General features: G+C 39.3%; 2 protein-coding genes and 1 long non-coding RNA gene across 3 annotated transcripts in view; 2 read left to right on the plus strand and 1 right to left on the minus strand.

Moving 5' to 3' along the window:
• kif19 (kinesin family member 19) overlaps positions 1-5404 on the plus strand; it is a gene marked incomplete at its 3' end in the record, with an annotated part of 41979 nt that extends 36575 nt beyond the window's left edge. The window contains exon 13 of the mRNA XM_079577476.1: positions 4916-5404. Coding sequence (XP_079433602.1) covers positions 4916-5404 — 489 coding nt within the window. The remainder of the gene's footprint in view (positions 1-4915) is intronic.
• A 7495-nt stretch (positions 5405-12899) lies between these two features.
• On the plus strand, positions 12900-13876 carry LOC306979087. Its single transcript, XR_013793938.1, has 2 exons — positions 12900-13122; positions 13682-13876. It is a non-coding gene; the product is annotated as an uncharacterized lncRNA (long non-coding RNA).
• A 6452-nt stretch (positions 13877-20328) lies between these two features.
• Positions 20329-25597, minus strand: part of LOC306978602 (guanine nucleotide-binding protein subunit alpha-13) — a 29882-nt gene continuing 24613 nt past the window's right edge. The window contains exons 4-5 of the mRNA XM_079577243.1: positions 24829-25029; positions 20329-20723 (exon numbers count right to left, since the gene is read on the minus strand). Of these exons, the coding sequence (XP_079433369.1) occupies positions 20352-20723; positions 24829-25029 (573 nt within the window). The 3' untranslated portion in view covers positions 20329-20351. The remainder of the gene's footprint in view (positions 20724-24828; positions 25030-25597) is intronic.

Consider the following 25597-nt stretch of genomic DNA (forward strand, 5'->3'; position numbering starts at 1 on the left):
AAAATGTGGCAAAATAGTGACAAAAATGCGGCAAAAAAGTGATAAAAATATGGCAGAAAAGTGACAAAAATATGGCAAAAAAGTGACAAAAATATGACAAAAATATGACAAAAAAGTGACAAAAATGTGGCAAAAAAGTTACAAAAATATGGCAAAAAAGTGACAAAAATATGGCAGAAAAGTGACAAATGTGGCAAAAAAGTGACAAAAATGTGGCAAAAAAGTGACAAAAATGTGGCAAAAAAGTGACAAAAATGTGGCAAAAAAGTGACAAAAATGTGGCAAAAAAGTGACAAAAATGTGGCAAAAAAGTGACAAAATGTGGCAAAAAAGTGACAAAAATATGGCAAAAAAGTGACAAAAATGTGGCAGAAAAAGTGACAAAAATGTGGCAAAAAAGTGACAAAAATATGGCAAAAAAGTGACAAAAATATGGCAGAAAAGTGACAAAAATGTGGCAGAAAAAGTGACAAAAATATGACAAAAATATGACAAAAAAGTGACAAAAATATGACAAAAAAGTGACAAAAATATGGCAAAAATATGACAAAAAAGTGACAAAAATATGGCAGAAAAGTGACAAAAATATGACAAAAAAGTGACAAAAATTTGGCAAAAATATGACAAAAAAGTGACAAAAATGTGGCAAAAAGTAATAAAAATGTGGCAAAAATATGACAAAAATATGACAAAAAAGTGACACAAATATGGCAAAAAAGTGACAAAAATGTGGCAGAAAAGTGACAAAAATATGACAAAAAAGTGACAAAAATATGACAAAAAAGTGACACAAATATGGCAGAAAAGTGACAAAAATATGGCAGAAAAGTGACAAAAATATGACAGAAAAGTGACAAAAATATGGCCTAAAAGTGACAAAAAAAGTGACAAAAATATGGCAGAAAAGTGACAAAAATATGGCAAAAAAGTGACAAAAATATGGCAAAAAAGTGACAAAAATATGGCAGAAAAGTGACAAAAATATGACAAAAAAGTGACAAAAATATGGCAGAAAAGTGACAAAAATATGACAAAAAAGTGACAAAAATATGGCAGAAAAGTGACAAAAAATTGGCAAAAATGTGACAAAAAGTGATAAAAAATGTGACAAAAAATTGGCAAAAATATGGCAAAAAAGTGACAAAAATATGAAAAAAAAAGTGACAAAAATATGAAAAAAAAAGTGACAAAAAATGCGGCAAAAAAGTGACAAAAATATGGCAAAAAATGTGGCAAAAATGTGGCAAAATAGTGACAAAAATGCGGCAAAAAAGTGATAAAAATATGGCAGAAAAGTGACAAAAATATGGCAAAAAAGTGACAAAAATATGACAAAAATATGACAAAAAAGTGACAAAAATGTGGCAAAAAAGTTACAAAAATATGGCAAAAAAGTGACAAAAATGTGGCAAAAAAGTGACAAAAATGTGGCAAAAAAGTGACAAAAATGTGGCAAAAAAGTGACAAAATGTGGCAAAAAAGTGACAAAAATATGGCAAAAAAGTGACAAAAATGTGGCAGAAAAAGTGACAAAAATGTGGCAAAAAAGTGACAAAAATATGGCAAAAAAGTGACAAAAATATGGCAGAAAAGTGACAAAAATGTGGCAGAAAAAGTGACAAAAATATGACAAAAAAGTGACAAAAATTTGGCAAAAATATGACAAAAAAGTGACAAAAATATGGCAAAAATATGACAAAAAAGTGACAAAAATATGGCAGAAAAGTGACAAAAATATGACAAAAAAGTGACAAAAATTTGGCAAAAATATGACAAAAAAGTGACAAAAATGTGGCAAAAAGTAATAAAAATGTGGCAAAAATATGACAAAAATATGACAAAAAAGTGACACAAATATGGCAAAAAAGTGACAAAAATGTGGCAGAAAAGTGACAAAAATATGACAAAAAAGTGACAAAAATATGACAAAAAAGTGACACAAATATGGCAGAAAAGTGACAAAAATATGGCAGAAAAGTGACAAAAATATGACAGAAAAGTGACAAAAATATGGCCTAAAAGTGACAAAAAAAGTGACAAAAATATGGCAGAAAAGTGACAAAAATATGGCAAAAAAGTGACAAAAATATGGCAAAAAAGTGACAAAAATATGGCAGAAAAGTGACAAAAATATGACAAAAAAGTGACAAAAATATGGCAGAAAAGTGACAAAAATATGACAAAAAAGTGACAAAAATATGGCAGAAAAGTGACAAAAAATTGGCAAAAATGTGACAAAAAGTGATAAAAAATGTGACAAAAAATTGGCAAAAATATGGCAAAAAAGTGACAAAAATATGAAAAAAAAAGTGACAAAAATATGAAAAAAAAAGTGACAAAAAATGCGGCAAAAAAGTGACAAAAATATGGCAAAAAATGTGGCAAAAATGTGGCAAAATAGTGACAAAAATGCGGCAAAAAAGTGATAAAAATATGGCAGAAAAGTGACAAAAATATGGCAAAAAAGTGACAAAAATATGACAAAAATATGACAAAAAAGTGACAAAAATGTGGCAAAAAGGTTACAAAAATATGGCAAAAAAGTGACAAAAATGTGGCAAAAAAGTGACAAAAATGTGGCAAAAAAGTGACAAAAATGTGGCAAAAAAGTGACAAAATGTGGCAAAAAAGTGACAAAAATATGGCAAAAAAGTGACAAAAATGTGGCAGAAAAAGTGACAAAAATGTGGCAAAAAAGTGACAAAAATATGGCAAAAAAGTGACAAAAATATGGCAGAAAAGTGACAAAAATGTGGCAGAAAAAGTGACAAAAATATGACAAAAAAGTGACAAAAATTTGGCAAAAATATGACAAAAAAGTGACAAAAATATGGCAAAAATATGACAAAAAAGTGACAAAAATATGGCAGAAAAGTGACAAAAATATGACAAAAAAGTGACAAAAATTTGGCAAAAATATGACAAAAAAGTGACAAAAATGTGGCAAAAAGTAATAAAAATGTGGCAAAAATATGACAAAAATATGACAAAAAAGTGACACAAATATGGCAAAAAAGTGACAAAAATGTGGCAGAAAAGTGACAAAAATATGACAAAAAAGTGACAAAAATATGACAAAAAAGTGACACAAATATGGCAGAAAAGTGACAAAAATGTGGCAAAAAAGTGACAAAAATATGGCAGAAAAGTGACAAAAATATGGCAGAAAAGTGACAAAAATATGGCAGAAAAGTGACAAAAATATGGCAGAAAAGTGACAAAAATATGGCAGAAAAGTGACAAAAATATGGCAGAAAAGTGACAAAAATATGACAGAAAAGTGACAAAAATATGGCCTAAAAGTGACAAAAAAGTGACAAAAATATGGCAAAAAAGTGACAAAAATATGGCAAAAAAGTGACAAAAATATGGCAAAAAAGTGACTAAAAAATATGGCAAAAAAGTGACAAAAATATGGCAGAAAAGTGACAAAAATATGACAGAAAAGTGACAAAAATATGGCCTAAAAGTGACAAAAAAGTGACAAAAATATGGCAGAAAAGTGACAAAAATATGGCAAAAAAGTGACAAAAATATGGCAAAAAAGTGACAAAAATATGGCAGAAAAGTGACAAAAATATGACAAAAAAGTGACAAAAATATGGCAGAAAAGTGACAAAAATATGACAAAAAAGTGACAAAAATATGGCAGAAAAGTGACAAAAAATTGGCAAAAATGTGACAAAAAGTGATAAAAAATGTGACAAAAAATTGGCAAAAATATGGCAAAAAAGTGACAAAAATATGAAAAAAAAAGTGACAAAAATATGGCAAAAAAGTGACAAAAAATGCGGCAAAAAAGTGACAAAAATATGGCCAAAAATGTGGCAAAAATGTGGCAAAATAGTGACAAAAATGCGGCAAAAAAGTGATAAAAATATGGCAGAAAAGTGACAAAAATATGGCAAAAAAGTGACAAAAATATGACAAAAATATGACAAAAAAGTGACAAAAATGTGGCAAAAAAGTTACAAAAATATGGCAAAAAAGTGACAAAAATATGGCAGAAAAGTGACAAATGTGGCAAAAAAGTGACAAAAATGTGGCAAAAAAGTGACAAAAATGTGGCAAAAAAGTGACAAAAATGTGGCAAAAAAGTGACAAAAATGTGGCAAAAAAGTGACAAAAATGTGGCAAAAAAGTGACAAAAATGTGGCAAAAAAGTGACAAAAATATGGCAAAAAAGTGACAAAAATGTGGCAGAAAAAGTGACAAAAATGTGGCAAAAAAGTGACAAAAATATGGCAAAAAAGTGACAAAAATATGGCAGAAAAGTGACAAAAATGTGGCAGAAAAAGTGACAAAAATATGACAAAAATATGACAAAAAAGTGACAAAAATATGACAAAAAAGTGACAAAAATATGGCAAAAATATGACAAAAAAGTGACAAAAATATGGCAGAAAAGTGACAAAAATATGACAAAAAAGTGACAAAAATTTGGCAAAAATATGACAAAAAAGTGACAAAAATGTGGCAAAAAGTAATAAAAATGTGGCAAAAATATGACAAAAATATGACAAAAAAGTGACACAAATATGGCAAAAAAGTGACAAAAATGTGGCAGAAAAGTGACAAAAATATGACAAAAAAGTGACAAAAATATAACAAAAAAGTGACAAAAATATGGCAAAACATTTTTTTTTAAAGTAAGGCTATCGATAGATTTTTTTTTGTTTTTCTTTTAAGTGATTAAAGAGAAAAAAGCAACTAAAACATGGTTAAAAAGTAAAAAACAAACTTGAGATTATCATAACTGTATAACTGTGTGTAACAGTATTATTAGTAAAGGTACAGTTTGTTGTAGAGCCTCAGGCCTCAGTAACTGCCTCCTTCAGGGTAACCTCTCTGCCACACTAACCCTCTCTCCCGTCGCCGTAGAAACCACCTGGACGACATCCGGCGCTGTCTGCAGGACCCCGCCCACAGCCAGGCGTTCGACAGCGTGACGCACGGCCTGGGCCTGGGGATGGTCCACGCCGTGCTGGACATGGTCTCCTCCGTGATCCAGCACCAGGTCCGGATCCTGTCGGGCAGCGCCAACGCCACGGGCGCCGACCTCGCCGAGCAGCCGCGCCCGGACGCCGCGCCCAGACGCGCCCGCAAACGCCAGCGCACGCTCGCGCAGCGGCGGGAGGGCGACGGGGCGCCCGTGCTGAAGGCCCGGGGCGGCGGCCGAGGCAGGAAGAAGGAGAGGCAGGACGTCCAGACCGAGGCTCACGGGGGCCAATGCGCCGCCCGGCAGATAGGGGGCGACGACGTGCTGCTGGTGACGGTGGGATACGAGGCCGTGAGCAACGAAATCAGTACGACGGGACACACGGAACACACGGAACATACAGAACACACGGAACACACGCAACACACGGAACATACTGAACATACAGAACACACGCAGGACTGAAGCTGCAGACGAGGGACGCACCTTTTCTTATGTTTCTTTAAAGGAACAGGCCAGTGTTTTTACATACTGAGACATGTTCTTACCTTAGACGAGTTCATGTGGACCTGTCTGGTCTTCACGCGTGTCCTCAGTCACGTAAACACAGACGGCGTTAGCATTTAGCCTCTCCTCCTCTGTAGCTCCAAACCAGGTGAAGATAGAAGCGTTTTCACTATTTAAATATGGTTACGTGTTACCATAAAACACAAAATTAAACAATGTGGATTTTCTAAGCGGGTAAAAAGGAACTATATTGTAAGGCGTAATAATACCAGGAGTAGTTCGGCGTCCGCGCAGTAATACCTTCACTTTCCTTGGAAGAGCTTGGGAGCTTCTATCTTCACCTGGTTTGGAGCTATAGAGGAGAGAGGGAGAGGCTAAATGCTAACTGAGATATGTTCTTACCTGAGCTTTGACGAGTTCTTTAGGACCTGTCTGATCTTCCCCCGTGCCTTCAGTCACGTAAACACAGCACAGACGCCGTTAGCATTTAGCCTCTCCCTCTCTCCTCTATAGCTCCAAAACAGGTCAAGATAGAAGCTACCAAGCTCTTCCAAGGAAAGTGAAGATATTACTGCGCGGATTTCGAACTACTCCAGGTATTATTACGCCTTACCAGTGTTCATTTCGTCGACTAAAATCTTTAGTCTTAATTTTAGTCAAAGTGATATTTTTTGTGACTAAAATTGGACTAAAACTAAATTAAAAGTTGTTCATGAGACTAAAACTGTGACTAAAATGTCCGGATATTTTAGTCGACTAAAATAAGACTAAATAAAAATGAAAAGGAGAGACTAAAATCATCCAAACTTGTATTGAGCGTCTGAAAGAGCCTCAGATCATGTTTAAAAGATCAGCTCTGAGCTTTGTTCATGTGGAGCAGAAACATGAAGCAGAGGAACAACATTAAACATGATTAGAATGAATATTATCAATGCAAAGTCCACTCAATTAGTCTTAAATTTAATCGACTAAAACTAGACTAAAATTGAAAAGTTTTTTTTGACTAAATCTCGACTAAAATAAAATATGTTGTCAAAATTAACACTGCACCTTACAATTTAGTCCCCCCTTTTATCCGCTTAGAAAATCCACATAGTTTAATTGTGTGTAATTATACTTTGTAATGGAACACTTCACGTAACCATATTTAAATAGGGAAAACGTGGAAGAGCTCGGTAGCTTCTATCTTGACCTGTTTTGGAGCTATAGAGGAGAGAGGGAGAGGCTAAATGCTAACGCCGTCTGCGCTGTGTTTACGTGACTGAAGATCAGACAGGTCCTAAAGAACTCGTCACAGCTCAGGTAAGAACATATCTCAGTGTGTAAAAACGGTGGCCTGTTCCTTTAAGGCGGGGCTGAGAGTCTGATGCAGTGAAGCTCCTCTCGCTGCAAACAGGATCTAACGAGTAAAATCAGATCATCGTGGACGTAATGAAGTATTTCTCCTCCAGGGCTGGACTTTACGTGTCGAGAACTTGTTACTTTTACTCCGTTTGAAAGATAAATAACACATAACTTTCCATAAAGCCGGATAATGCTCACTGTGAACAGCAGGTGGCGCTGTGCAGACGTCAGAGGGGAGTTCAGGCTTAAAGCACTTGTTTAAACACATTTGTACTTTCTACTTTGAATATGGAAGTACTTTCTGCAGTTACATTTCGGTCTTGGGATATTTTGCATCTTTTTAAATGTAGAGGAATCAGATCACGGACATAAATATGAGGAACGTTTTCTGTTTCATTTAAAAATAATGTGTTTCATGTGTAAGAATTAAAATGCAGAGACTGGACAGAGCCAGGTTTAAATGTTTTATTCTGTGACGCTTTAGATTTGTTTAGTTTCTGAATAAATGAGTCATTAGTGAAACAGATTTGTAATTTCTCCTCGTTTTTTGTTCCATAAATCGTGTTTTGTTTGAGATAAAAGACGTTTAAAGTTAAAGCTGCAGTGACGCCTTTGTGCCACCAGAGGGAGCAGTGGCTGTTTCCATTCAGCAGCAAAAATCCATCCCAGAGTTAAATATCGACCGAGCACCGATTACAGAGGAGTCAAAGCGGGACAAAGACACGGGGGGGGGGGGCACGGGGGGGGGGGGCACAGGTCTGTGTTTTTAATAAAGTGTTTGTGTGAGAGCTTTGTGCACTCGTGTTTCACACCCGTCACTGTAACATCTGACACGATCTCACACCTGAGTTTCCTGTGAAGTCACTTTACTTTCATTTACTGAACAAACACGAGACGCAAGATTATGTGAAAGAAATACTCCACATATACGGCACGAGTTGAACTGAACTATATATATATATATATATATAGATATAGATAGATAGATAGATAGATAGATATAGGGCTGTGCAATTAATCGAAATTCGATTACGATTTCGATTACAACAGTAAACGATTACAAAATTAGCATAATCGCAAAAAATCTATTATAATTTGTTTTGTTTTTTTCAATTTTTTTGTTTTTTTTATTTCTAATTTTTTTTTCCAATTTTTTTTCTTCTAATTTTTATTTTTTGGATTTTTGTCACTTTTTTTGCTGGATTTTTGTCTTTTTTTGCTGGATTTTTGTCATTTTTTTGCTGGATTTTTGTCTTTTTTTGCTGGATTTTTGTCTTTTTTTGCTGGATTTTTGTCTTTTTTTTATGGATTTTTGTCACTTTTCTGATGGATTTTTTTAAAGGCAACAAATAATCGTTTGAATAATCGTGATTTCAATTATGTCAAAAATAATCGTGATTATTATTTTTTCAATAATCGAGCAGCCCTAGATAGATAGATAGATAGATAGATAGATAGATAGATAGATAGATAGATAGATAGATAGGGGCGTAGCACCAAATTCTGGGCCCTGGGTACAAACTATCTTGGGGGACCTAGGTTCTTTGACCACATAACAGTGGTTTAGTGGTTTGACAGTGCAGTTCATTTATTTTCTATTATAACCTATTATATATACCTTAAAGGAATAGGCCACCGTTTTTACATACTGAGACATGTTCTTAGCTCACTTTAGTCGAGTTAATATATCCCCGTCTGGTCTTTGTCCGTGCGCTCACACATACGCAGCCTCTCCCACATGTCACATAGCTCCAAAAAAGCTCACGATAGAAGCTACCAAGCTCTTCCACGTGTTCCCTATTTAAATAAAGCTACGTGAAGTGTTTTCATGTGAAGTATATTTACCCAGAAATGTAACATGTGGATTTTATAAGCAGATAAAAAGGGGGACTATATTGTGAGGCGTAATGATACGAGGAGCAAAACGTCCGCACAGTAACTCCTGAAGACTTCCCCCGCTCACTTCCGTCAATAACCTTTAGGAGTTACTGTGCGGACGCTGTGCTCCTGTATCATTACGCCTCACAATATAGTACACGGACAAAGACCAGACGGGGATATATTAACTCGGCTAAAGTGAGGTAAGAACATATCTCAGTATGTAAAAACGGTGGCCTGTTCCTTTAAGGCTATTCATCATTTTCAGGCGAACATAAAATGATCCTGCATTGAAGCATATTTGTCTGGACTCGTCGTGGTTTTCTTGACTCCGTGTCGTGCGTTAAAAGCGTCTAATGTTCGGCTCCTCGTTTAATCCTTACATATGTATTTATATACTTATATTTACAGCTTTAAACAGTGATGAACTGTGTGAGTCCATCATGATATATCAATGTTGTTGCAGAATTACTTAAAAGCAAGAATATGTTTCTCTGAACGGCTACGATTCTAAGAAAAAAATGATAAAATATGGAGTTCCTCAAGGATCCATTTTAGGGCCTCTATTGTTTTTTACATAAATGATCTGTTACAAAATCTACGGTTCCTTTTATTTTCAGACGACGAATCATCTCCACAAACACTAAAAACTACATGTACTTTTCCTGAAGTACTCAGGATCATCTCTGAATATTAAAACATGTACTTTTACTGAAGTACTCAGGGTCATCTCCGTATATTAAAACATGTACTTTTACTGAAGTACTCAGGGTCATCTCTGTATATTAAAACATGTACTTTTACTGAAGTACTCAGGGTCATCTCTGAATATTAAAACATGTACTTTTACTGAAGTACTCAGGGTCATCTCTGAATATTAAAACATGTACTTTTACTGAAGTACTCAGGGTCATCTCTGAATATTAACATGTACTTTTACTGAAGTACTCAGGGTCATCTCTGAATATTAAAACATGTACTTTTACTGAAGTACTCAGGGTCATCTCTGAATATTAAAACATGTACTTTTACTGAAGTACTCAGGGTCATCTCTGTATATTAAAACATGTACTTTTACTGAAGTACTCAGGGTCATCTCTGAATATTAAAACATGTACTTTTACTGAAGTACTCAGGGTCATCTCTGAATATTAACATGTACTTTTACTGAAGTACTCAGGGTCATCTCTGAATATTAAAACATGTACTTTTACTGAAGTACTCAGGGTCATCTCTGTATATTAACATGTACTTTTACTGAAGTACTCAGGGTCATCTCTGTATATTAAAACATGTACTTTTACTGAAGTACTCGGGGTCATCTCTGAATATTAAAACATGTACTTTTACTGAAGTACTCAGGGTCATCTCTGTATATTAAAACATGTACTTTTACTGAAGTACTCAGGGTCATCTCTGAATATTAAAACATGTACTTTTACTGAAGTACTCAGGGTCATCTCTGAATATTAAAACATGTACTTTTACTGAAGTACTCAGGGTCATCTCTGAATATTAAAACATGTACTTTCACTGAAGTACTCAGGGTCATCTCTGAATATTAAAACATGTACTTTTACTGAAGTACTAGGGTCATCTCTGTATATTAAAACATGTACTTTTACTAAAGTACTCAGGGTCATCTCTGAATATTAAAACATGTACTTTTACTGAAGTACTCAGGGTCATCTCTGTATATTAAAACATGTACTTTCACTGAAGTACTAGGGTCATCTCTGTATATTAAAACATGTACTTTTACTGAAGTACTCAGGGTCATCTCTGTATATTAAAACATGTACTTTTACTGAAGTACTAGGGTCATCTCTGTATATTAAAACATGTACTTTTACTAAAGTACTCAGGGTCATCTCTGAATATTAAAACATGTACTTTTACTGAAGTACTCAGGGTCATCTCTGAATATTAAAACATGTACTTTCACTGAAGTACTCGGGGTCATCTCTGTATATTAAAACATGTACTTTTACTGAAGTACTCAGGGTCATCTCTGTATATTAAAACATGTACTTTTACTGAAGTACTCAGGGTCATCTCTGAATATTAAAACATGTACTTTTACTGAAGTACTCAGGGTCATCTCTGTATATTAACATGTACTTTTACTGAAGTACTCAGGGTCATCTCTGTATATTAAAACATGTACTTTTACTGAAGTACTCAGGGTCATCTCTGAATATTAAAACATGTACTTTTACTGAAGTACTCGGGGTCATCTCTGAATATTAACATGTACTTTTACTGAAGTACTCGGGGTCATCTCTGTATATTAACACATGTACTTTTACTGAAGTACTCAGGGTCATCTCTGAATATTAAAACATGTACTTTTACTGAAGTACTCAGGGTCATCTCTGTATATTAAAACATGTACTTTTACTGAAGTACTCAGGGTCATCTCTGTATATTAAAACATGTACTTTTACTGAAGTACTCAGGGTCATCTCTGAATATTAAAACATGTACTTTTACTGAAGTACTCAGGGTCATCTCTGTATATTAACATGTACTTTTACTGAAGTACTCAGGGTCATCTCTGTATATTAAAACATGTACTTTTACTGAAGTACTCAGGGTCATCTCTGAATATTAAAACATGTACTTTTACTGAAGTACTCGGGGTCATCTCTGAATATTAACATGTACTTTTACTGAAGTACTCGGGGTCATCTCTGTATATTAACACATGTACTTTTACTGAAGTACTCAGGGTCATCTCTGAATATTAAAACATGTACTTTTACTGAAGTACTCAGGGTCATCTCTGTATATTAACATGTACTTTTACTGAAGTACTCAGGGTCATCTCTGTATATTAAAACATGTACTTTTACTGAAGTACTCAGGGTCATCTCTGTATATTAACATGTACTTTTACTGAAGTACTCAGGGTCATCTCTGTATATTAACATGTACTTTTACTGAAGTACTCAGGGTCATCTCTGTATATTAACATGTACTTTTACTGAAGTACTCAGGGTCATCTCTGTATATTAACATGTACTTTTACTGAAGTACTCAGGGTCATCTCTGTATATTAAAACATGTACTTTTACTGAAGTACTCAGGGTCATCTCTGAATATTAAAACATGTACTTTTACTGAAGTACTCGGGGTCATCTCTGTATATTAAAACATGTACTTTTACTGAAGTACTCAGGGTCATCTCTGAATATTAAAACATGTACTTTTACTGAAGTACTCGGGGTCATCTCTGTATATTAACATGTACTTTTACTGAAGTACTCAGGGTCATCTCTGTATATTAAAACATGTACTTTTACTGAAGTACTCGGGGTCATCTCTGTATATTAACATGTACTTTTACTGAAGTACTCAGGGTCATCTCTGTATATTAAAACATGTACTTTTACTGAAGTACTCGGGGTCATCTCTGTATATTAAAACATGTACTTTTACTGAAGTACTCAGGGTCATCTCTGTATATTAACATGTACTTTTACTGAAGTACTCGGGGTCATCTCTGAATATTAAAACATGTACTTTTACTGAAGTACTCAGGGTCATCTCTGAATATTAAAACATGTACTTTTACTGAAGTACTCGGGGTCATCTCTGTATATTAAAACATGTACTTTTACTGAAGTACTCAGGGTCATCTCTGTATATTAAAACATGTACTTTTACTGAAGTACTCAGGGTCATCTCTGAATATTAAAACATGTACTTTTACTGAAGTACTCAGGGTCATCTCTGTATATTAACATGTACTTTTACTGAAGTACTCAGGGTCATCTCTGTATATTAACGTACTTTTACTGAAGTACTCAGGGTCATCTCTGTATATTAAAACATGTACTTTTACTGAAGTACTCAGGGTCATCTCTGAATATTAAAACATGTACTTTTACTGAAGTACTCAGGGTCATCTCTGAATATTAAAACATGTACTTTATGGTATTTGCAGGATAGAAGTATTTTTTGTTTTAATACATAAATAAACTAAATAAATCTTCAACAGTTTTTAGCATGAATGAAAAGGAGCAGAAAGAAGTAAAAACTTACGTCTGCCCCTAATCCAATCTAATCTAAAGTACTTTTACTCCACAGCTGTACTCGACAGTATTTGAGGATCTAAAGTACTTGTACTCGAGTACAGTATTTGAGGACCTAAAGTACTTGTATTCGAGGACCTGATCATGTGACCGAGCTGAACTGGAGGCCGGGCTCATTAGAAAAGTGAGTTTATTGATAGGTTACAGTGGCATGAGTTTGACACAGGAATGGATTTCAAAATAAGAGTGTTCGGAAAACAAAATTACAAAATAAATCTACAACGACGATTATTTTCATTCGGGGGAAAAAAAAACAAACAGATGATTCGAGCAAAGAAATAAAATGCCATTTCTACAACCATTTACACAAACGATGACACGGCGGGTATTTACAACAGGTCGGTATGTACAAGAGGAGCTTTTACTCTGAAGGGACAGCCCGGGGGTCAAGGAGGAGGCTTTTATTCTGAAGGGACAGCCCGGGGTTCAAGGAGGAGGCTCTTACTCTGAAGGGACAGCCCGGGGTTCAAGGAGGAGGCTCTTACTCTGAAGGGACAGCCTGGGGTTCAAGGAGGAGGCTTTTACTCTGAAGGGACAGCCTGGGGTTCAAGGAGGAGGCTCTTATTCTGAAGGGACAGCCCGGGGTTCAAGGAGGAGGCTCTTATTCTGAAGGGACAGCCCGGGGTTCAAGGAGGAGGCTTTTACTCTGAAGGGACAGCCCGGGGTTCAAGGAGGAGGCTCTTACTCTGAAGGGACAGCCCGGGTTCAAGGAGGAGGCTCTTACTCTGAAGGGACAGCCTGGGGTTCAAGGAGGAGGCTTTTACTCTGAAGGGACAGCCCGGGGTTCAAGGAGGAGGCTCTTATTCTGAAGGGACAGCCCGGGGTTCAAGGAGGAGGCTCTTACTCTGAAGGGACAGCCCGGGGTTCAAGGAGGAGGCTCTTATTCTGAAGGGACAGCCCGGGGTTCAAGGAGGAGGCTCTTATTCTGAAGGGACTGCCCGGGGTTCAAGGAGGAGGCTCTTATTCTGAAGGGACTGGCCTTGGAGGAAGAGGCTTAATCACGTTTAATTCTGAAAGAACAGTTCTAGCTTCAAGGACAGGCTTTTACTTTGAAATGACAGGCCAGAGTTCACAACGGGAGGTTTTATTGTGAAGGGGCAGCCCTGGAGTCGAGGCGGCGGCGGCTGTGTTTGACAGAAACCTCGTCTGTTTCTAGTTTGGAGCCAAAGCTTCTCCGTGAAATAAGTTAAACCCGCCCTTAGCTCCGCCCACTCTTTAAAACGCCGTGTTCGGTCACACAGACAGTGGTTAAAACGTCAGACGGATACAGTGGAAGACAGTTTCGTTACGAGGAAACGGCGTCGGCAGCGGCTTCGTTTACACCGAGCGTCACGGTGGCGTCACGGTAACGGGGACCGGGCGTCACGGTAACGGGGACCGGGCGTCACGGTAACGGGGACCGGGCGTCACGGCAACGGGGACGATGCGCCGGGTGCAGAAAATCAACAAATGGTGCAGATAAATGTCGATTCAAAGTCCCGTTTCAGTCGCCGTCACTTTCACACAGATATCGGCCTTAGATCGGCGTCAGATCGGCCCGATATCCTCAAATACACATCGACCAAACCTGAAAACGTAAAGCTCGTCTTCCTTTAACCTCTTAACTCCCGCCTGAACCGAGAGCGTTTTCTCCAGTTCAGCTTTACCCAAATCCTGTATGCCAGTGTAACGCCTCATTTGAAAGCTAAGATCTACAAAACTAAATTGATCTTTTTCCTCACGTCAGATTTTTTTTCATCACTTTTTTTGTCGGGCAGTCGACTCGTTTTTGTCAAATTTTCGGGACTTTTTTGTCACTTTTTCGTCAAATTTTTCGATTGTTTTGGTCAAATTCTTATCACTTTTTCGTCATTTTTTTCTAATTTTTTCGTCAGTTTTTTCTCACTTTTTTGTCCAATTTTTGTCAATTTTTTGTCACTTTTTCGTCAATTTTGTGTAAATTTTTTCTCCATTTTTTCGTCCTTTTTGTCTAAATTTTTTCTCAATTTTTCTAATTTTTTAGTCAAATTTTTGTCCATTTTTGTCACTTTTTCGTAAAATTCCTCAATTTTTTTTCTCATTTTTTTCAAATTTTTTCGTCCAATTTTTCTCAATTTTTGTCCAATTTTTGTCCATTTATTGTCACTTTTTCATCAATTTTTTTTACATTTTTTCTCAATTTTGTCTCAATTCTTTCTCAATTTTTCTAATTTTTTCATCAAATTTTTCTCACTTTTTTGTCAAATTTTTGTCCATTTTTGTCGTTTTTTTTGTCCATTTTCTGGCACTTCTTCGTCAATTTTTTCTCAGTTTTGTCACATTTTCATCCTTGTTTTCGTCTCAGTTTTGTCGCCATTTTCACCTTTTTCCCAGAAGCTTTTGGATTGGGGTAAAGCTGGAGAAAATGCGCTCGGTTCAGGTGTGAGTTAAGAGGTTAAAACAAGAAAAAACGGTTCATTTTCTCTTTGACTCGTTCCAAACCAGGACAAATTCTTCCACTTTGAGTCAGAGGCTTTTATTGTGAAGGGACCGCGGCCCCCGGGACCTGAAAACGCCGTAACGCTCGGTGTAAAACGCGGCTTCAGAACTGCCGAATACAGTAATTTCTCAATCTACAATCTGTACATCTATAAACATTCATTATTAAGGCAAACAGAGCTGGGAGTGTCCCTTTAAAAAGGCGCTAAAAAAAAATAAAAAAGAATCAGGAAGTGGGAAAACGGCGAAGCTTCAGGAGCCGCGGAGAAAAAAAAAAAAACACGTTACGGAGTGGAGTCAACCCTGAGAAGTAAAAGGAGACGACGAGAGCGGATTCAGAGGCGACCGCCGGGTTTTCCAGGAAACAAACGGCTCAATTAAGGAGATTAAAGGGATGGTTCACGAGTTTTGACATGAGGCCTCAGTACTTACCCAGAGTGTTGTTGATTTATGGAGATTTTTTTTCGTTTTAATCCATGCAGTCCTTGTATTTGAAGAGTTTAGAGATGCTAGGCTAATGCTAAGCTAATGCTAGGCTATAGGGCTGTGAAAGGTGCCTGGAAATTGTATTTTTTTCTATTTTTTGACCACATGACGCTAAAGTGGCGCCGCTTGAGGACATGTGGATGGAGTAAACTTAAAGTAAATGTTTGTAGGAGGTTCTTTGTGCTAATTCTGCTTTTTTGTCCAATTTTTGTCCATTTTTTCTTCAATTTTTCTAATTGTTTAGTCAAATTTTTGTCAATTTTTTGTCACTTTTTCGTAAATTTTTTCGAATTTTTTCGTCAATTTTTTCTCAATTTTTTCGTCCATTTTGTCTCAATTTTGTCTCAATTTTTTCTCAATTTTTCTAATTTTTTCGTCAAATTTTTCTCACTTTTTAGTCAAATTTTTGTCCATTTTTGTCGATGTACAAAACACCGCAGACCCGAACTTTAAAAACAAAGCAGGTTTTCATCCAAAATACAGAATTGTCGTGTCTTTTTTGCTCAATTTTAGTTTGTGTTCACTAGAAAACGATTAATCGATTATTGGAATAGTTGACAACTTTTTTAGTAATCGATTAGTTGTGGATTAATCGATTAGTTGTTTCAGCCCTACTAGGCTAGTGCTAAGCTAATGCTAGGCTATAGGGCTGTGAAAGGTGCATTGAAATTGTATTTTTTTCTATTTTTTGACCACATAAAGCTAAAGTGGCGGCGCTTGAGGACACGTGGATGGAGTAAACTTAAAGTAGACGTTTGTAGGAGGCTCTTTGTGCTAATTCTGCTTTCTGATTGGACGAGACAAAGACAGATATTTATGAAATTTTCAATGTACAAAACACTGCAGACCCGAACTTTAAAAAACAAAGTAGGTTTTCATCCAAAATACATAATTGTCGTGTCTTTTTTGCTAGTAATCGATTAGTTGTGGATTAATCGATTAGTTGTTTCAGCCCTACTAGGCTAGTGCTAGGCTAATGCTAGGCTAATGCTAGGCTAGTGCATGTCTATGGTATTACCAGTATCGAAAAAATAATAAAAGTATTGAAAGCAGGTACGGAAAAGAAATATAAAATCTTTATATTCAAAAAAATTCAAAAAAATTGGGTTAAATTTGGGGAATCAAAAATAAATAAGGGAAATAACGTGAAAAAAAATAAAAAATTGGGGAAAATTAGAAACATTTGGGGAAATTGGCAGAAAAAAAAGGGAAACTTACGGGGGACATTTTTCTTTTACATTTTTCAAAATGGGGGGAAAAAATAAAGAGACGTGGAAAGTTTTTTTCCGCCATTTTGGTTAAAGTTTCATCTCAAACAAATAAAAGAAATGGAAGGAAAAGAATAAATTAAGATTACTCATCTGCTTAAAGGTTCTAATGGAGCCCATGATTTTGAAGAGGTTTTTTAATCCAGGCTAATAGTTACCATAGACATGCACTAGCCTAGCATTAGCCTAGCACTAGCCTAGCACCACTAAACTCTTCAAATATACGGACTGCATGAATTAAAATATCCAGAAATCAACAACACTCTGGGTAACTGTGAAATGAGGCCCTGTGACCTTTGACCCGTGAAAACCCCTGAACCATCCCTTTAAGGCCGGGGGTAATAAAATAAACCGTGAATCATTAGGTTTGTTTTGTTTGTTTCCAGGTGAAAGTTTATGTATGACTCTCAGCAACTTCCTGTTTCGAGCAGGAAGTGGCACGCCAAAATAAAAGCACCGCCGTATTCATGAGCTCCACTTTCTTTCTGCCCAATTATCAACAGACAAAACTCTCCTGTGAAGTACCTGCCGAGCTCATCAATGAGACGAGCTGCGCTTTTATTTTGGCGAGGCGGGAAACAGGAAGTGGCTTCTTGTTGAGTCAATTCAAGCCAGATTTGATGCTTGTTTTAGTTTTGTTTTGACACATTTGGTGGAAAAAAGCAACGATTTTCTCGTGAATTCAGTAAAGCGTCGTCATGATCGTGTTTTTTTCTTTCCGAAGCGGAGCCTGAACGTCTGGAACCCGGCGGTCGCCTCTGAAGCGGTGGCGTTGGGGGGGGGGGGGGATAGTGGTTACAAACGTTTTTTTTTAAAGACGCCGCGTTCAGGAGGAGCTGGAGGAGAAAGTAAAAACGAGTTAAAAACATTTAAACCTCGGACAGAGTCTGTGTTAGGAGTATAAGGTTTGTCCCCGACGGCTCCTGGAGGGGGCGGAGCCGGAGGAGGAGGAGGAGGAGGAGGAGGAGAGGGGGCGGGACTTCAGCTTCTTCAAACGCAGCTCCAATGTTCACTTAACTGACTTTACTTCCAGATTCATGTTTTTTAGTCTTGTTTAGTTTGGCCTTAAGTGTCAGAGTCGTGTTAAATCAGGTTCATTCTGGTTTTAAATGGAAGATTCTCGGAGAAAAAGGACATTTCTCGACTTTTATCACCGGAAAAAACTAAAATCTCACATTGTTTTTTTGCTCCAGAGTTTCCCGTTGCTTTTGGATCAGGACGTTTCCCTCGTTCTTCTGTTTGTGACGTTGTATTGTTCTATTGTTAACGTGGTGTTTAACCTCTTAACTCCCGCCTGAACCGAGCACGTTTTCTCCAGTTTGGCTTTATCCCAATCCAAAAGCTTCTGGAAAAAAGCTGTGAAAATATCAACAGAACTGAGACGAAAATGATGATGGAAATGTGACAAAAAAGTGATGAAAAATGTATGAAAAAGTGGCAAAAATGTCACAAGAAATTGATGAAAAAAATGACAAAAATATGACAAAATGTATCACATTTTTGTCATTTATTTTGTCAAATTTGTATCACATTTTGTCACATTTTTGTCCATTTTTTGTCATTTTTTTGTCATTTTTTTTGTCAAGTTTGCGACAAAAAAATTACAAAAATGTGATAAAAAATTGGTGAAAAAATGATGAAAAAGCAGCAAAAATATCACAAGAAATTGACAAAAAATTGACAAAAGTGTGATACATTTGGTCACATTTTTGTCATTTTTTTTGTAGATTTTTTGTCATTTATTTTGTCAAATTTGCATCACATTTTTGTCTTTTTGGTCAATTTTTTGTCATTTTTTCGTCCTTTTTATTTGTCAAATTTGCGACAAAAAAATTACAAAAATGAGTCGAATACCAACAAAAAAATGACTACGTGAGGAAAAAGATCCTCTCGGTTCAGGCGGGAGTTAAGAGGTTAAAGGGACTAGATGCGAGTTGCTCATTTTCCTACTCGCTGCTGCCACCTCAGGTCTTAGGCGTAACTGCATTAGGACATGGAACATAAAGGGGAGGAAAACTCTGCATCGTCCCTTTAAGGGCCGTTAAAGCGTCAGTTTGGTTTAGAAATAACGGTTTCGGCACAAACTGGAACCAGAAAAATAAATAATGTCGTCTTTAAGTCCAGGATTAAAGGAGGTGAGTAAAATAAAAGTAAGATAATTGTTCTGTTTAGTAAAGGGAAGTTTCGATCAGGGCTGTGCCGATCCGATATATATCACGATACTCAGGGGCCGATCCGATATATATCACGATACTCAGGGGCCGATCCGATATATATCACGATACTCAGGGGCCGATCCGATATGGTGATACAATAAATATTATGATTTGTAATATGTTTAAATGTGTAGCCGTTACTGGGAAACAAAGGAGTGCAGGATAAAATACCTCCAGACACAAGTATTGAAAGTATCGCGATACTTCGTCCCAGCCCGAGTAAATATCGTTAAATATAAATAAACCGTAAAATGTCTCTACTTATTGAAAAACTTCTTTAACAAATGAATAAAGTTTGTACTAAATAAAGACCTGGGGAGGAAGTGGATCAACTGCCCATAAATACATGAATAACAGAGATGCTAACAGGAAGCTACATGTTAGCATCGTGCTAATGCTAACGGTTGTGAGGGTTAAATCGTGCATCGGGATAAAGTATCGTATCGTGACAAAAGTATCGTCTCAGCCCTGAAGGATCGTTCAGTTGTTTTGGATTGGAGGCGGAGTTTTAGGTAAAGTTGAGTTTTAGGTAGGGTTGAGTTCTAGGTAGGGTTGAGTTCTAGGTAGGGTTGAGTTTTAGGTTGAGTTTTAGGTAGGTTTGAGTTCTAGGTAGGGTTGAGTTCTAGGTAGGGTTGAGTTCTAGGTAAGGTTGAGTTTTAGGTTGAGTTTTAGGTTGAGTTCTAGGTAGGGTTGAGTTCTAGGTAGGGTTGAGTTCTAGGTAGGGTTGAGTTCTAGGTAGGGTTGAGTTCTAGGTAGGGTTGAGTTCTAGGTAGGGTTGAGTTCTAGGTAGGGTTGAGTTCTAGGTAGGGTTTGAGGTAAGGTTGAGTTTTAGGTGAGGTTTGGGCGAGGAGGAAAATGTCCTTATTCTACAAAACAGGAGCCTCTGGAGCAGGAGAAGCTCAGGTCTGGGTTGGGTAGGTTGAGTTTTAGCTGAGGTTCATGTCCTTAACAAAAGAGGAGCCTCTGGAGCAGAAGAAGCTCAGGTCTGGAGATAAACCTGGACCTTCTGTCTCTCCCAGATGCGTCTGAAGTCCTGAAGTTTGAAGCGTTTTTTTGAAAGTGAAACTGGGCGTCTCTCGTCCTAAGCCCCGCCCCCCGGACCCGCGAGTCTCCTCCTCCTCCTCCTCCTCCTCCGCCGCCCCCCTGAGGCCGAGCCCCGTCATTGCAGCATGAGTTGCTTGAGATTGTCGTGCAGAATGGTGTCCTTGACGTCTCTGAAGACCAGCCGGATGTTCTCCGTGTTGATGGCGGTGGTGAAGTGGTGGTACAGCGGCTTCTGGGTGGCGTCCCGGCGTTTGGCGCGGAAACAGTCCACCATGAAGGCCTGCACGTCGGCCAGGCTGTGCTCCGGCCCGCTGTACTCGGGGAAGTAGTCCTTCAGCGCCACCAGCTTCACCTTCTCCTCCAGCAGGTCCGTCTTGTTGAGGAAGAGGATGATGGACACGTTGACGAAGACGCGGTTGTTCACGATCGTCTCGAAGATGTTCAGCGACTCGCGGAGCCGGTTCGTCTGCCGGTCCTCCATCAGCACCTGCGGAGCCAGAGGGAGGAGGGTCAGAGCCTTCTACCAGACCAGGAGACCAGAGACCAGAGGGAGGAGGGTCAGGACCTTCTACCAGACCAGGAGACCAGAGACCAGAGAGAGACAAGAGAGAGACCAGAGGGAGAAGGATCAGGACATGACCTCTGACCCTCCTCCATCAGCACCTGCGGAGCCAGAGGGAGGAGGGTCAGAACCTTCTACCAGACCAGGAGACCAGAGAGAGACCAGAGAGAGAGAGACCAGAGAGAGACCAGAGGGAGGAGGGTCAGAACCTTCTACCAGACCAGGAGACCAGAGAGAGAGACCAGAGGGAGAGAGACCAGAGAGAGACCAGAGGGAGGAGGGTCAGAACCTTCTACCAGACCAGGAGACCAGAGGGAGAGACCAGGGAGACCAGAGAGAGACCAGAGGGAGGAGGGTCAGAACCTTCTACCAGACCAGGAGACCAGAGGGAGAGACCAGGGAGACCAGAGAGAGACCAGAGGGAGGAGGGTCAGGACCTTCTACCAGACCAGGAGACCAGAGAGAGACCAGAGGGAGGAGGGTCAGAACCTTCTACCAGACCAGGAGACCAGAGAGAGACCAGAGGGAGGAGGGTCAGAACCTTCTACGAGACCAGGAAACCAGAGACCAGAGAGAGAGAGACCAGAGGGAGGAGGGTCAGAACCTTCTACCAGACCAGGAGACCAGAGACCAGAGAGAGAGAGAGACCAGAGGGAGGAGGGTCAGAACATGACCTCTGACCTTCTACCAGACCAGAGAGAGAGAGAGACCAGAGAGAGACCAGAGACCAGAGACCAGAGGGAGGAGGGTCAGGACATGACCTCTGACCTTCTACCAGACCAGAGAGAGACCAGAGAGAGAGAGAGAGAGACCAGAGAGAGACCAGAGGGAGAAGGATCAGGACATGACCTCTGACCCTCCTCCATCAGCACCTGCGGAGCCAGAGGGAGGAGGGTCAGGACATGACCTCTGACCTTCTACCAGACCAGGAGACCAGAGACCAGAGAGACCAGAGAGACCAGAGAGACCAGAGGGAGGAGGGTCAGGACCTTCTACCAGACCAGGAGACCAGAGACCAGAGGGAGAGAGAGAGAGACCAGAGACCAGAGAGACCAGAGGGAGGAGGGTCAGAACATGACCTCTGACCTTCAGACCAGGAGACCAGAGAGACCAGAGAGAGAGACCAGGAGACCAGAGAGACCAGAGAGAGAGAGACCAGAGACCAGAGACCAGAGAGAGAGAGAGAGAGAGAGACCAGAGACCAGAGAGACCAGAGAGAGAGAGAGAGAGAGAGACCAGGAGACCAGAGAGACCAGAGGGAGGAGGGTCAGGACATGACCTCTGACCTTCAGACCAGGAGACCAGAGACCAGAGAGACCAGAGAGAGAGAGAGAGAGGTCAGGACATGACCTCTGACCTTCTACCAGACCAGAGAGAGACCAGAGAGAGAGACCAGAGAGGTGGGTCAGAACCTTCTACAAGACCAGGAGACCAGAGAGAGACCAGAGAGAGACCAGAGAGAGACCAGAGAGAGAGAGGAGGGTCAGGACCTTCTACCAGACCAGGAGACCAGAGACCAGAGAGACCAGAGGGAGAGAGAGACCAGAGAGACCAGAGAGACCAGAGGGAGGAGGGTCAGGACATGACCTCTGACCTTCTACCAGACCAGGAGACCAGAGAGACCAGAGGGAGACCAGAGAGACCAGAGAGAGACCAGAGAGAGACCAGAGAGAGACCAGAGAGAGGAGGGTCAGGACATGACCTCTGACCTTCTACCAGACCAGGAGACCAGAGACCAGAGAGAGAGAGAGACCAGAGACCAGAGGGAGGAGGGTCAGAACCTTCTACCAGACCAGGAGACCAGAGACCAGAGGGAGGAGGGTCAGGACATGACCTCTGACCTTCTACAAGACCAAGAGACCAGAGAGAGAGAGAGAGAGACAAGAGAGAGACCAGAGAGAGACCAGAGAGAGAGAGAGACCAGAGACCAGAGAGAGACCAGAGACCAGAGAGAGACCAGAGAGAGAGAGAGACCAGAGACCAGAGAGAGACCAGAGAGAGAGAGAGATTTAACCCCTTAACCTCTAAAGCAGTGTTTTTCAACCACTGTGCCGTGAGATTTTGTCTGCTGTGCCTTGGGAAATTATCCAATCTCACAGAGTTGTTTTTTTTTTTTTTTTTGTAACAAGCATTATTATCCACAAATAATGTACTGTTTTCGAGTGTCTGTGCCGTCTAGTGATGGGCAGAGTAACCATATTATACTCTTCCATATCAGGCAGTTAATTTCTTTGAGACTGGAGCATTATTGATGCATTGAGTCTTTGTGGCGAGTGAGACTATACGGCGTTCCTGGTCAAGACACTTTGATGAGAACATTTTGTGCTGGTGGCGCCTCGTGATTATTTCAATGAAGAAAATGTGCCTCGGCTCAACAAAGGTTAAAAAACACTGCTCTAAAGAGCCATATTTGGCTCCGCCCCCTTGTGTCTGCACCTCCGGGGCCATAACTTCCACATACAAATACTGTCAGTCATATGTTTCACCTGGACTCTCAGCAACACATTCATCCTCTCCAAGTTCAAATCAACAGATCCTCAAACAGTCAATTCGTCATAATTCGTTGTACATATTTTGGTTAGTGACAAATAAATGCTATTGTGTCACGTTTTTGAAAAAAAATTGTGTTCATTTTTAGACAGAGAATACAATGTTGTGACCCGATATGTCCCTATGACTAAAATACTTATTTTCTGCAAAAAATTTAAAAAAACAAGTTAGATTCCGCCTGGACTTTTTGTTATAAAGCAGGTATAACTTTAGTGTTTTGACCTGCTGGTGTTTTGTTGACACAAGGAGCACATGTTATATTGATTATTTCCATTTCTGTTCTGCATTTTTAGCAAATATGTGTTTTTCATTCAGGCGGAATTTTGATTTTTCTGTTTCAAACTAATTGTCTTTTTTTTTTTAATTATTTTTCACTGTAACAAAAAGTCCCAAGGATAAAGTTTATTTTGGTACCATTAGTCATGTGCCCCTTGTAGAGGCCGAGTTAAACCCAAATAAACACATGTAGAGCATTTTGGGGAAAAGGGCCCTAAACAAGAAAGGGTGGCCTGTCCCTTTAAGGCGAGACACTTTAGGTGAAAGTATTGATGTTTCACGTGGTGGAAGTTGAGATTTGTATCTGTTTTCCTCCCTTTACATCTTAGTTTTCATGTCAGATATAAAAATGATGATGTTTATTTGATGATGTTTTGTCTGCGAGGTGGGGGCGACCCGGAAGTAGAAAGGCCGTCTTTCCCGCGGGTTTTCATTCATAAATATTGACAGATTTGACATCCACGTGTCCTGCTAAGGGGCCCCGTGATGACGCTTTCACCCAAATATGGTGTTTTTCCTCCTACGAGACGCTGGAGCGGAAAAGTGGAAGAACGGGCCGAGCATGCGCACTCGCTACAAAACTTCAGGGCTGGTTTTCTCTGAATGAGAGAAGCCGCACTCGGGCAGAGCCTGAGCCCTTATAGAAGCTCCCACAGACTCCAAACTTTACAGGCTGAGACACAACAAGGTTTAGAAGGTTTTTTCAGAGGGATTTTTTAATATCTAATTCCTAGCCTGATTTATTCAACTTTGAATCCAAAAAAACAGGCGGAATTTGAGTTTTTACAGATTTTTTCTAACAAAATATCCAAAATCCCCTCTGAAAAAATCTTAGTTACTAATATGTCAATAAAATAAAACCATTTAATCTGGCTCAATTCATTATTTTGATTTCGTTGCCCAAAATATAGGCAATTTTGGCCATTTTAATGCTCAAGATGCCTTATTTTTATGTGAAAACATAAAATGACAGAAAAAGTGCAACACTTTTGTTTCTCATATTTATATCTGTGATGTTCAGCAAAAGTTTCAAATTGACATCTCTACATTTATTATTTTTTCCCCTGTTCACCTGCAGTGTCTCGCCTTAAGACGACAATATTTAAAACAAACAAACAAACATACTTATTAAATAAATGGCTACATAACAGATCTCATGCTACATGCTACATGCTAACACTAGCTGTGACCCCCTCGTCCTCACCTGGTCGTACTCGGACGACGACACCAGGAACAGGATGGAGGTGACGCTGTCGAAGCACTCGAACCAGCGCCGCCGCTCCGACCTCTGACCCCCCACGTCCACCATCTTGAAGGGCACGTTCTTGATCTCGAAGTCGTACTCGTGGATGCCTTTGGTGGGTTTCCGCGCCAACAGGATGTCCTGCTGAGTGGGCAGGTAGCTCTGAAACACAACGTCAGAGTCAGACGCCATCACAGGCGGGACAGACGGTCCAGGTGCAGACGGCAGCGCCTCATTTGAAAGCTAAGACCTACAAAACCCAAACGTCACTGTTGCGTTTCAGCTCAGGAGCGGCTCAGATTAAACCGATAAAGCTTTGTGTGTTTCTGATATGTTTGGGTTTAAAGTTCTGATAAAGGGATGAACTTCATTTATGAAAGAATCTTATTAAAGGAGGAGCTTGTGATGAAACGCGTCTAATGTTACAGATAAATTGTGGCCTCACGATGGCGTTGACGTGTCCAGACTCTGCAGCTTCTCGTCACTGATGCTAAAGATCAGTTTGGATTTTCCGTCTGGTCCGTCAGAGACTCCATTATCTCTAATGCTCCGAACTCAGCGTCTGAGATCGACCTCAGGCTCAGGTTTCAGCTCCTCCTGCTCCGAGCAGTAACCACTGAGGTCACGACTCCACTGATCCAGCAGCGCCGGCTCAAAGAACAGGCGAGTCTCCTCTGGTCTCAGAGACGTCTCTGAGACCAGAGGAGACTCGCTGAAAACAAACTTTGAT

The sequence above is a fragment of the Gobius niger genome, assembly GCF_951799975.1.
Source record: "Gobius niger genome assembly, chromosome: 19".
In the NCBI taxonomy this organism is placed as follows: domain Eukaryota; kingdom Metazoa; phylum Chordata; class Actinopteri; order Gobiiformes; family Gobiidae; genus Gobius; species Gobius niger.